Source organism: Argopecten irradians, chromosome 3 (assembly GCF_041381155.1).
Source record: "Argopecten irradians isolate NY chromosome 3, Ai_NY, whole genome shotgun sequence".
NCBI lineage: Eukaryota > Metazoa > Mollusca > Bivalvia > Pectinida > Pectinidae > Argopecten > Argopecten irradians.
In genome coordinates this window covers 62266113-62279788 of record NC_091136.1, presented here as the reverse complement: position 1 = coordinate 62279788, position 13676 = coordinate 62266113, and the positions used below count along the sequence as shown (strand labels likewise).

Here is a 13676-nt window from a genome sequence, read left to right as displayed (position 1 = left end):
CACCAATCTAATGGTAGGGGTTGATTTGTACTGTTACACCAATCTAATGGTAGGGGTTGAGTTGTACCGTTACACCAATCTAAAGGTAGGGGTTGATTTGTACTGTTACACCAATCTAATGGTAGGGGTTGATTTGTACTGTTACACCAATCTAATGGTAGGGGTTGATTTGTACTGTTACACCAATCTAATGGTAGGGGTTGATTTGTACCGTTACACCAATCTAATAGGTAGGGGTTGATTTGTACTGTTACACCAATCTAATGGTAGGGGTTGATTTGTACTGTTACACCAATCTAATGGTAGGGGTTGATTTGTACCGTTACACCAATCTAATGGTAGGGGTTGAGTTGTACTGTTACACCAATCTAATGGTAGGGGTTGATTTGTACCGTTACACCAATCTGAAGGTAGGGGTTGATTTGTACTGTTACACCAATCTAATGGTAGGGGTTGAGTTGTACTGTTACACCAATCTAATGGTAGGGGTTGATTTGTACTGTTACACCAATCTAATGGTAGGGGTTGATTTGTACTGTTACACCAATCTAATGGTAGGGGGATTGACTGTTACACCATCAATGGTAGGGGTTGATTTGTACTGTTACACCAATCTAATGGTAGGGGTTGATTTGTACTGTTACACCAATCTAAGTAGGGTTGATTTGTACGTTCACCAATCTAATGTAGGGGTTGATTTGTACCGTTACACCAATCTAATGGTAGGGGTTGATTTGTACTGTTACACCAATCTAATGGTAGGGGTTGATTTGTACCGTTACACCAATCTAATGGTAGGGGTTGATTTGTACTGTTACACCAATCTAATGGTAGGGGTTGATTTGTACTGTTACACACCAATCTAATGGTAGGGGTTGATTTGTACCGTTACACCAATCTAATGGTAGGGGTTGATTTGTACTGTTACACCAATCTAATGGTAGGGGTTGATTTGTACCGTTACACCAATCTAATGGTAGGGGTTGATTTGTACCGTTACACCAATCTAAGGTAGGGGTTGATTTGTACCGTTACACCAATCTAATGGTAGGGGTTGATTTGTACCGTTACACCAATCTAATGGTAGGGGTTGATTTGTACTGTTACACCAATCTAATGGTAGGGGTTGATTTGTACCGTTACACCAATCTAATGGTAGGGGTTGATTTGTACTGTTACACCAATCTAATGGTAGGGGTTGATTTGTACCGTTACACCAATCTAATGGTAGGGGTTGATTTGTACTGTTACACCAATCTAATGGTAGGGGTTGAGTTGTACCGTTACACCAATCTAATGGTAGGGGTTGAGTTGTACCGTTACACCAATCTAATGGTAGGGGTTGATTTGTACTGTTACACCAATCTAATGGTAGGGGTTGATTTGTACTGTTACACCCAATCTAATGGTAGGGGTTGATTTGTACTGTTACACCAATCTAATGGTAGGGGTTGATTTGTACTGTTACACCAATCTAATGGTAGGGGTTGAGTTGTACCGTTACACCAATCTAATGGTAGGGGTTGATTTTGTACTGTTACACCAATCTAATGGTAGGGGTTGATTTGTACTGTTACACCAATCTAATGTAGGGGTTGATTGTACTGTTACACCAATCTAATGGTAGGGGTTGATTTGTACTGTTACACCAATCTAATGGTAGGGGTTGATTTGTACTGTTACACCAATCTGAATGGTAGGGGTTGATTTGTACTGTTACACCAATCTAATGGTAGGGTTGATTTGTACTGTTACACCAATCTAATGGTAGGGGTTGATTTGTACCGTTACACCAATCTAATGGTAGGGGTTGATTTGTACTGTTACACCAATCTAATGGTAGGGGTTGATTTGTACCGTTACACCAATCTAATGGTAGGGGTTGATTTGTACTGTTACACCAATCTAATGGTAGGGGTTGATTTGTACTGTTACACCAATCTAATGGTAGGGGTTGATTTGTACCGTTACACCAATCTGAAGGTAGGGGTTGATTTGTACTGTTACACCAATCTAATGGTAGGGGTTGATTTGTACCGTTACACCAATCTAATGGTAGGGGTTGATTTGTACCGTTACACCAATCTAATGGTAGGGGTTGATTTGTACTGTTACACCAATCTAATGGTAGGGGTTGATTTGTACCGTTACACCAATCTAATGGTAGGGGTTGATTTGTACTGTTACACCAATCTAATGGTAGGGGTTGAGTTGTACTGTTACACCAATCTAATGGTAGGGGTTGATTTGTACCGTTACACCAATCTAATGGTAGGGGTTGATTTGTACTGTTACACCAATCTAATGGTAGGGGTTGATTTGTACCGTTACACCAATCTGAAGGTAGGGGTTGATTTGTACTGTTACACCAATCTAATGGTAGGGGTTGATTTGTACCGTTACACCAATCTAATGGTAGGGGTTGAGTTGTACTGTTACACCAATCTAATGGTAGGGGTTGATTTGTTGTACCGTTACACCAATCTAATGGTAGGGGTTGATAGTTGTACCGTTACACCAATCTAATGGTAGGGGTTGAGTTGTACTGTTACACCAATCTGAAGGTAGGGGTTGATTTGTACTGTTACACCAATCTAATGGTAGGGGTTGATTTGTACCGTTACACCAATCTAATGGTAGGGGTTGATTTGTACCGTTACACCAATCTAATGGTAGGGGTTGAGTTGTACCGTTACACCAATCTAATGGTAGGGGTTGATTTGTACTGTTACACCAATCTAATGGTAGGGGTTGAGTTGTACCGTTACACCAATCTAATGGTAGGGGTTGAGTTGGTGGTGAATTAATGATTGCATGGAGTATAACAAAAATGTGACATCAATTTGTTCTTTATTCTTAATTCGAACTTTGACAGAAAAAGTACCATAGATACGGTAAGCTACAGAATAATATACACAAGAGGGATTTCAAAAATGTGAATTTACTGAAAATGTATAAATCTACTGGGGAAATGAATATCTTGCATACCGTATCATGACCACTTACTTGTAGTAATCATGAAACATGTTTACCGACCAATTTACATATTAGGCCTATATAAATCACAAATCATAAATAACTACACAAACTCTATATTTTATGATAGTTTGCCAAACTGCCATGGGTACAGGTCCAACAAATGTGGGTATGGGTTTGTTTTGTTTGAATGAGTATGGGATAGCCGCTATTCTGAAAAACTAAAGACAGATTCAAATATACAATGTACTTCATGTTACGTTAAGACTTTGTCATATTTTTTTTATGAGGACATGTTTTTTCCCATTTCAGGAGCCTATAAGAGCCACCTGTTTAGAATGACCCTAGAGTTTGGACCACATGATGAGATTCCAGATAAATTTGAGCAACATGCTGAGGTGGAATTTACAATGCCCTCGTGTACAGTGTCACAGTCTCAGGTTCGCTCCATCTCGGTGGAGAACCCGAATCCTCCAGATAAGTGGGTACGCTACATCGCCAAATACCAGTACCGCATAGAGATTGACCATATCAACGAGGTGACCAAGGGCAGTCCTGGTAGTGATGGCTGACCACTACGTACCACACTGACCCTCTAGACTGGCCATGGCTATGGTAGATGATTATGATGGGACTCTATGCCTGTGACTCTCCGTAGCTATCCTAGTTGTTGCTGCTGGGTGTACCGATATGATGGATAGTATCCTGTATAATGTGCCCTAGAATGTTTGACATTTTAAAATGTGTGGAACCTTTCCCAGCAATGGTACCTCAGATGTTGTGTTAAGTAGAATGTACTAGAAAGAGTAAGACTATCAGAGACTTATGTGCTGTGTAGGAATGAAGGTACAGTGCCTGATGTGAACTTCCTGATTAGAGTTAGGTAGTAGAGATTAGTTAAACCTTAGTATGTAGGACAGAAGGTTATCAGTAAGTCTTTGTAGGTTAACCTTCAGCCTTGTAACTATAGGGCTGTAGGCACCAGGCCACCAGTAAGTCTTTGTAGGTTAACCTTCAGCCTTGTAACTATAGGGCTGTACGCACCCGGCTGCCAGTAAGTCTTTGTAGGTTAACCTTCAGTCTTGTAACTATAGGGCTGTAGGCACAAGGCTGCCAGTAAGTCTTTGTAGGTTAACCTTCAGCCTTGTAACTATAGGGCTGTAGGCACCAGACCACCAGTAAGTCTTTGTAGGTTAACCTTCAGCCTTGTAACTATAGGGCTGTAGGCACCAGGGCGCCAGTAAGTCTTTGTAGGTTAACCTTCAGCCTTGTAACTATAGGGCTGTAGGCACCAGGCTATCAGTAAGTCTTTGTAGGTTAACCTTCAGCCTTGTAACTATAGGGCTGTAGGCACCAGGCCACCAGTAAGTCTTTGTAGGTTAACCTTCAGCCTTGTAACTATAGGGCTGTACGCACCCGGCTGCCAGTAAGTCTTTGTAGGTTAACCTTCAGTCTTGTAACTATAGGGCTGTAGGCACAAGGCTGCCAGTAAGTCTTTGTAGGTTAACCTTCAGCCTTGTAACTATAGGGCTGTAGGCACCAGACCACCAGTAAGTCTTTGTAGGTTAACCTTCAGCCTTGTAACTATAGGGCTGTAGGCACCAGGCCGCCAGTAAGTCTTTGTAGGTTAACCTTCAGCCTTGTAACTATAGGGCTGCAGGCACCAGGCTGCCAGTAAGTCTTTGTAGATTAACCTTCAGCCTTGTAGCTATAGGGCTGTAGGCACCAGGCCATCAGTAAGTCTTTGTAGGTTAACCTTCAGCCTTGTAACTATAGGGCTGTAGGCACCAGGCTATCAGTAAGCCATTGTAGGTTAACTTTCAGCCTTGTAATTATAGGGCTGTAGGCACCAGGCCGCCAGTAAGCCTTTGTAGGTTAACCTTCAGCCTTGTAACTATAGGGCTGTAGGCACCAGGCTGCTAGCAAGCCTTTGTAGGTTAACCTTCAGCCTTGTAACTATAGGGCTGTAGGCACCAGGCTGCCAGTAAGTCTTTGTAGGTTAACCTTCAGCCTTGTAACTATAGGGCTGTAGGCACCAGGCTGCCAGTAAGCCTTTGTAGGTTAACCTTCAGCCTTGTAACTATAGGGCTGTAGGCACCAGGCCACCAGTAAGTCTTTGTAGGTTAACCTTCAGCCTTGTAACTATAGGACTGTAGGCACCAGGCCATCAGTAAGTCTTTGTAGGTTAACCTTCAGCCTTGTAACTATAGGGCTGTAGGCACCAGGCTATCAGTAAGCCATTGTAGGTTAACTTTCAGCCTTGTAATTATAGGGCTGTAGGCACCAGGCCGCCAGTAAGCCTTTGTAGGTTAACCTTCGCCTTGTTACTATAGGGCTGTAGGCACCAGGCTGCTAGCAAGCCTTTGTAGGTTAACCTTCAGCCTTGTAACTATAGGGCTGTAGGCACCAGGCCGCCAATAAGTCTTTTGTAGGTTAACCTTCAGCCTTGTTACTATAGGGCTGTAGGCACCAGGCTGCTAGCAAGCCTTTGTAGGTTAACCTTCAGCCTTGTAACTATAGGGCTGTAGGCACTAGGCTGCCAGTAAGCCTTTGTAGGTTAACCTTCAGCCTTGTAACTATAGGGCTGTAGGCACCAGGCTGCCAGTAAGTCTTTGTAGGTTAACCTTCAGCCTTGTAACTATAGGGCTGTAGGCACCAGGCCACCAGTAAGTCTTTGTAGGTTAACCTTCAGCCTTGTAACTATAGGGCTGTAGGCACCAGGCCGCCAGTAAGGCTTTGTAGGTTAACATTCAGCCTTGTAACTATAGGGCTGTAGGCACCAGGCTGCCAGTAGGTCTTTGTAGGTTAACCTTCAGCCTTGTAACTATCGGGCTGTAGGCAACAGGCTATCAGTAAGCCATTGTAGGTTAACTTTCAGCCTTGTAATTATAGGGCTGTAGGCACCAGGCCGCCAGTAAGCCTTTGTAGGTTAACCTTCAGCCTTGTAACTATAGGGCTGTAGGCACCAGGCTGCTAGCAAGCCTTTGTAGGTCAACCTTCAGCCTTGTAACTATAGGGCTGTAGGCACCAGGCCGCCAATAAGTCTTTTGTAGGTTAACCTTCAGCCTTGTAACTATAGGGCTGTAGGCACCAGACCACCAGTAAGTCTTTGTAGGTTAACCTTCAGCCTTGTAACTATAGGGCTGTAGGCACCAGGCTGCCAGTAGGTCTTTGTAGGTTAACCTTCAGCCTTGTAACTATAGGGCTGTAGGCACCAGGCTATCAGTAAGCCATTGTAGGTTAACTTTCAGCCTTGTAATTATAGGGCTGTAGGCACCAGGCCGCCAGTAAGCCTTTGTAGGTTAACCTTCAGCCTTGTAACTATAGGGCTGTAGGCACCAGGCTGCTAGCAAGCCTTTGTAGGTTAACCTTCAGCCTTGTAACTATAAGGCTGTAGGCACCAGGCCGCCAATAAGTCTTTTGTAGGTTAACCTTCAGCCTTGTAACTAAAGGGCTGTAGGCACCAGGCTGCCAGTAAGCCTTTGTAGGTTAACCTTCAGCCTTGTAACTATAGGGCTGTAGGCACCAGGCCACCAGTAAGTCTTTGTAGGTTAACCTTCAGCCTTGTAACTATAGGACTGTAGGCACCAGGCCATCAGTAAGTCTTTGTAGGTTAACCTTCAGCCTTGTAACTATAGGGCTGTAGGCACCAGGCTATCAGTAAGCCATTGTAGGTTAACCTTCAGCCTTGTAACTATAGGGCTGTAGGCACCAGGCCGCCAGTAAGTCTTTTGTAGGTTAACCTTCAGCCTTGTAACTATAGGGCTGTAGGCACCAGGCTGCTAGCAAGCCTTTGTAGGTTAACCTTCAGCCTTGTAACTATAGGGCTGTAGGCACCAGGCCGCCAATAAGTCTTTTTGTAGGTTAACCTTCAGCCTTGTAACTATAGGGCTGTAGGCACCAGGCCACCAGTAAGTCTTTGTAGGTTAACCTTCAGCCTTGTAACTATAGGGCTGTAGGCACCAGGCCGCCAGTAAGTCTTTGTAGGTTAACCTTCAGCCTTGTAACTATAAGGCTGTAGGCACCAGGCCGCCAATAAGTCTTTTGTAGGTTAACCTTCAGCCTTGTAACTAAAGGGCTGTAGGCACCAGGCTGCCAGTAAGCCTTTGTAGGTTAACCTTCAGCCTTGTAACTATAGGGCTGTAGGCACCAGGCCACCAGTAAGTCTTTGTAGGTTAACCTTCAGCCTTGTAACTATAGGACTGTAGGCACCAGGCCATCAGTAAGTCTTTGTAGGTTAACCTTCAGCCTTGTAACTATAGGGCTGTAGGCACCAGGCTATCAGTAAGCCATTGTAGGTTAACTTTCAGCCTTGTAATTATAGGGCTGTAGGCACCAGGCCGCCAGTAAGCCTTTGTAGGTTAACCTTCGCCTTGTTACTATAGGGCTGTAGGCACCAGGCTGCTAGCAAGCCTTTGTAGGTTAACCTTCAGCCTTGTAACTATAGGGCTGTAGGCACCAGGCCGCCAATAAGTCTTTTGTAGGTTAACCTTCAGCCTTGTAACTATAGGGCTGTAGGCACTAGGCTGCCAGTAAGCCTTTGTAGGTTAACCTTCAGCCTTGTAACTATAGGGCTGTAGACACCAGGCTGCCAGTAAGTCTTTGTAGGTTAACCTTCAGCCTTGTAACTATAGGGCTGTAGGCACCAGGCCACCAGTAAGTCTTTGTAGGTTAACCTTCAGCCTTGTAACTATAGGGCTGTAGGCACCAGGCCGCCAGTAAGTCTTTGTAGGTTAACATTCAGCCTTGTAACTATAGGGCTGTAGGCACCAGGCTGCCAGTAGGTCTTTGTAGGTTAACCTTCAGCCTTGTAACTATCGGGCTGTAGGCAACAGGCTATCAGTAAGCCATTGTAGGTTAACTTTCAGCCTTGTAATTATAGGGCTGTAGGCACCAGGCCGCCAGTAAGCCTTTGTAGGTTAACCTTCAGCCTTGTAACTATAGGGCTGTAGGCACCAGGCTGCTAGCAAGCCTTTGTAGGTCAACCTTCAGCCTTGTAACTATAGGGCTGTAGGCACCAGGCCGCCAATAAGTCTTTTGTAGGTTAACCTTCAGCCTTGTAACTATAGGGCTGTAGGCACCAGACCACCAGTAAGTCTTTGTAGGTTAACCTTCAGCCTTGTAACTATAGGGCTGTAGGCACCAGGCTGCCAGTAGGTCTTTGTAGGTTAACCTTCAGCCTTGTAACTATAGGGCTGTAGGCACCAGGCTATCAGTAAGCCATTGTAGGTTAACTTTAAGCCTTGTAATTATAGGGCTGTAGGCACCAGGCCGCCAGTAAGCCTTTGTAGGTTAACCTTCAGCCTTGTAACTATAGGGCTGTAGGCACCAGGCTGCTAGCAAGCCTTTGTAGGTTAACCTTCAGCCTTGTAACTATAAGGCTGTAGGCACCAGGCCGCCAATAAGTCTTTTGTAGGTTAACCTTCAGCCTTGTAACTAAAGGGCTGTAGGCACCAGGCTGCCAGTAAGCCTTTGTAGGTTAACCTTCAGCCTTGTAACTATAGGGCTGTAGGCACCAGGCCACCAGTAAGTCTTTGTAGGTTAACCTTCAGCCTTGTAACTATAGGACTGTAGGCACCAGGCCATCAGTAAGTCTTTGTAGGTTAACCTTCAGCCTTGTAACTATAGGGCTGTAGGCACCAGGCTATCAGTAAGCCATTGTAGGTTAACTTTCAGCCTTGTAATTATAGGGCTGTAGGCACCAGGCCGCCAGTAAGCCTTTGTAGGTTAACCTTCGCCTTGTAACTATAGGGCTGTAGGCACCAGGCTGCTAGCAAGCCTTTGTAGGTTAACCTTCAGCCTTGTAACTATAGGGCTGTAGGCACCAGGCCGCCAATAAGTCTTTTGTAGGTTAACCTTCAGCCTTGTAACTATAGGGCTGTAGGCACCAGGCCACCAGTAAGTCTTTGTAGGTTAACCTTCAGCCTTGTAACTATAGGGCTGTAGGCACCAGGCTGCCAGTAAGTCTTTGTAGGTTAACCTTCAGCCTTGTAACTATAGGGCTGTAGGCACCAGGCCACCAGTAAGTCATTGTAGGTTAACCTTCAGCCTTGTAACTATACGGCTGTAGGCACCAGGCCGCCAGTAAGTCTTTGTAGGTTAACATTCAGCCTTGTAACTATAGGGCTGTAGGCACCAGGCTGCCAGTAAGCCTTTGTAGGTTAACCTTCAGCCTTGTAACTATAGGGCTGTAGGCACCAGGCTGCCAGTAAGTCTTTGTAGGTTAACCTTCAGCCTTGTAACTATAGGGCTGTAGGCACCAGGCTGCTAGCAAGCCTTTGTAGGTTAACCTTCAGTCTTGTGACTATAGGGCTGTAGGTACAAGGCTGCCAGTAAGTCTTTGTAGGTTAACCTTCAGCCTTGTAACTATAGGGCTGTAGGCACCAGGCCACCAGTAAGTCTTTGTAGGTTAACCTTCAGCCTTGTAACTATAGGGCTGTAGGCACCAGGCTATCAGTAAGCCTTTGTAGGTTTACCTTCAGCCTTTTAACTATAGGGCTGTAGGCACCAGGCCGCCAGTAAGTCTTTGTAGGTTAACCTTCAGCCTTGTAACTATAGGGCTGTAGGCACCAGGCCGCCAGTAAGTCTTTGTAGGTTAACTTTCAGCCTTGTAACTATAGGGCTGTAGGCACCAGGCCGCCAGTAAGTCTTTGTAGGTTAACCTTCAGCCTTGTAACTATAGGGCTGTAGGCACCAGGCCGCCAGTAAGTCTTTGTAGGTTAACCTTCAGCCTTGTAACTATAGGGCTGTAGGAACCAGGCCGCCAGTAAGTCTTTGTAGGTTAACCTTCAGCCTTGTAACTATCGGGCTGTAGGCACCAGGCCGCCAGTAAGCTTTTGTAGGTTAACCTTCAGCCTTGTAACTATAGGGCTGTAGGCACCAGGCTGCCAGTAAGCCTTTGTAGGTTAACCTTCAGCCTTGTAACTATAGGGCTGTAGGCACCAGGCTGCCAGTAAGCCTTTGTAGGTTAACCTTCAGCCTTGTAACTATCGGGCTGTAGGCACCAGGCCGCCAGTAAGCCTTTGTAGGTTAACCTTCAGCCTTGTAACTATAGGGCTGTAGGCACCAAGCTGCCAGTAAGCCTTTGTAGGTTAACCTTCAGCCTTGTAACTATAGGGCTGTAGGCACCATGCTGCTAGCAAGCCTTGTAGGTTAACCTTCAGCCTTGTAACTATAGGGCTGTAGGCACCAGGCTATCAGTAAGCCTTTGTAGGTTAACCTTCAGCCTTATAACTATAGGGCTGTAGGCACCCAATTGCCAGTAAGTCTTTGTAGGTTAACCTTCAGCCTTGTAACTATAGGACTGTAGGCACCAGGCCGCCAGTAAGTCTTTGTAGGTTAACCTTCAGCCTTGTAACTATAGGGCTGTAGGCACCAGACCGCCAGTAAGTCTTTGTAGGTTAACCTTCAGCCTTGTAACTATAGGACTGTAGGCACCAGACTGTCAGTATGTTTATTTCTAGGTAGGGAGTATGGCTAAGGTAAGAGTGGAGAAAAATAATTGACTTACTGATTCCATTTTCACTGCAGCAATTTTACTACATAATCAAACATTATACATGAGATCAAGTTGTTTTCATTGTAAATTACAATTATAAAGAGTAAACTTTCCTTGTTAGCACTGTTTTGGTCAATGGTTATATGTGGAGAGAATGACTTCTCTGTATAGAAACTGGCAGTGCCTCTACTCCACAAATTTATAGTGTTCAAGTTAATTATTTATTCATTTTTAAGTGAGCAAATGTATTTGTTACATTTGTATATACCTATTATATGTTATTGTAAGATCTGAGTTTCCTGTTATACTTTACATTCATAGATCTGAGGTTTTAACATTAATCATGTTATTAGATAGATGTGATCACTAGGTATAGTCCCTAGACAGTTGAAGTAGGAATCTCTGAAGCCTATTACAGTGTATGAAACCAATCCTAATAAACATTAAGTTCCTATTTCATATTTTTTCATTTGCAAATCATTTTATTCTATACCAGTAATTATTGATTGCTATACCAGACATGATTGTCTATAAAGTACCTGAGTTCAATTACTCATTATATGAACATGTTTTTCTAAGTCAACATTGATTGGTGCAAAAATATACATATACCTTGTTATTGTGGACAGATTTAAGGGGAGATGTTTGAGAGGTAGTAACTTATAACAGATATTATACATTACAGTATCTCATAACACTGGGCGATATTTTTATTTGAAAATGTTACCTAATATTTAAAATACATAACTATTGCAGAGTCCATGCAGATATGATCAATGAAGATACAAAATGATACTGTGGGGATAATTATGTCAGATAACTTTAAGTAATAGGATAGGTCATTATGTCATATATAATCAAGTTCACAAACAAAGGGGAGATAATAATACCACATATAATCAAGTTCACAAACAAAGGGGAGATAATAATACCACATATAATCAAGTTCACAAACAAAGGGGAGATAATATCAGTTATAATCAAGTTCACAAACAAAGGGGAGATAATAATACCATTTATAACCGAGTTCACAAACAAAGGGGAGATAATATCAGTTATAATCAAGTTCACTAACAAAGAGGAAGTAATACCACTTATAATCAAGTTCACAAACAAAGGGGAGATAATAATACCACATATAATCAAGTTCACAAACAAAGGGGAGATAATAATACCACATATAATCAAGTTCACAAACAAAGGGGAGATAATAATACCACATATAATCAAGTTCACAAACAAAGGGGAGATAATAATAATACCACATATAATCAAGTTCACAAACAAAGGGGAGATAATAATACCACATATAATCAAGTTCACAAACAAAGGGGAGATAATAATACCACATATAATCAAGTTCACAAACAAAGGGGAGATAATAATACCACATATAATCAAGTTCACAAACAAAGGGGAGATAATAATACCACATATAATCAAGTTCACAAACAAAGGGGAGATAATAATACCACATATAATCAAGTTCACAAACAAAGGGGAGATAATAATACCACATATAATCAAGTTCACAAACAAAGGGGAGATAATATCAGTTATAATCAAGTTCACAAACAAAGGGGAGATAATACCACTTATAACCAAGTTCACAAACAAAGGGGAGATAATATCCACATATAATCAAGTTCACAAACAAAGGGGAGATAATAATACCACATATAATCAAGTTCACAAACAAAGGGGAGATAATATCAGTTATAATCAAGTTCACAAACAAAGGGGAGATAATAATACCATTTATAACCGAGTTCACAAACAAAGGGGAGATAATATCAGTTATAATCAAGTTCACTAACAAACAAAGGGGAGATAATAATACCACTTATAACCAAGTTCACAAACAAAGGGGAGATAATATCAGTTATAATCAAGTTCACAAACAAAGGGGAGATAATAATACCACATATAATCAAGTTCACAAACAAAGGGGAGACAATAATAATACCACATATAATCAAGTTCACAAACAAAGGGGAGATAATAATACCACATATAATCAAGTTCACAAACAAAGGGGAGATAATAATACCACATATAATCAAGTTCACAAACAAAGGGGAGATAAAATACCAGTTATAATAAAGTTCACAAACAAAGGTTCTGCATCGAGATAGCAGTTTTTATATAGACATATTATATCAGTGATACTGTGTCACAAGAATGGTATATAAAACTGTATATATAACTACTGCCTGAAAGTTACGTGGTGCTGATATGTACACCAGAGTATAGTGAGGCTTTATCATCCCTGTGCATCTGTACTTAGATAAAGTTGAGTGATGATTTCTGTGGTTTATCTCCCCCTATTGTACAATTTTAGCTATGGGTGTGTATACTTTCCCTCGTGTTTTACCCCAGAGATGAAACAATAAAAAGTCTGTGGTGACCAGTTACAAAAATACTGAAGTGTTTAATTGTCCCGGCATGGCTTGTTACAGCACCGAAGCATAATAAGTTGTCTTTTATCAGTATCTTTACATTACCCAATTTATCTATACTAAGCGACATTTACTGGATTGTATGATAAAGAGAACAACAAGTCCTAGATAATCTTGATGTGTTGGTAATTTTTCCTAGCTGTATGTAATGCTTGTTTATAATGTGTTTACGGTTTTGTTATGTTTTTTGTTGCCATGAATGCATATCTTTTATTTACTGTTAAAAGAGTTGTATATTAGTATAACTTGTATAAAACCCTGATTTAGCAGTTACAAATGTCCAAGTTAATATTAGTTACAACGTTCATTTGAAACTTTTGTATTTTATATTATTTCACTTACAGATGTTGCGTTTTGTTATTGCTGATTTATACAATTTTTTTTGTTCTGGTTGAGCCTAACTGCTCTTTATGTATTTTTTAAATACTCAAGACATATACACTATATGCTACCATTGGTAATCGACAAATTACACTGTTTGAATACTGTATACTGGGCCCTACTGAGTGGTTGATAGTTTACCAAATACTAGGCCCTTACTGTGTGGGTTGATAGTTACCAGAATACTCAGGCCTACTGTGTGGTGGATAGGGTATAATCCATATACTGTGCCAACGTGTGTTGTTGATGGTTATCAATATACTGGGACCACAGTGCGGAGGAATTAGTTACCATGTACTAGCCTTACTGAAGGTGTATGATAGTTATACCAAAGACAGGGTCTACTGTGTGGTTGTCTATTA

General features: G+C 42.1%; 1 protein-coding gene across 2 annotated transcripts in view; it reads left to right on the top strand.

Annotated features, from left to right (window-relative positions):
• The window catches only part of LOC138319318 (protein stoned-B-like), a 40845-nt gene extending 30082 nt beyond the window's left edge, over positions 1-10763 (top strand). For both annotated transcript variants that reach the window (XM_069262388.1, XM_069262389.1), the window contains exon 3: positions 3289-10763. In XM_069262388.1, the coding sequence (XP_069118489.1) occupies positions 3289-3548 (260 nt within the window). In that variant the 3' untranslated portion in view covers positions 3549-10763. The remainder of the gene's footprint in view (positions 1-3288) is intronic.
• The last annotated feature ends 2913 nt before the right edge of the window (positions 10764-13676 follow it).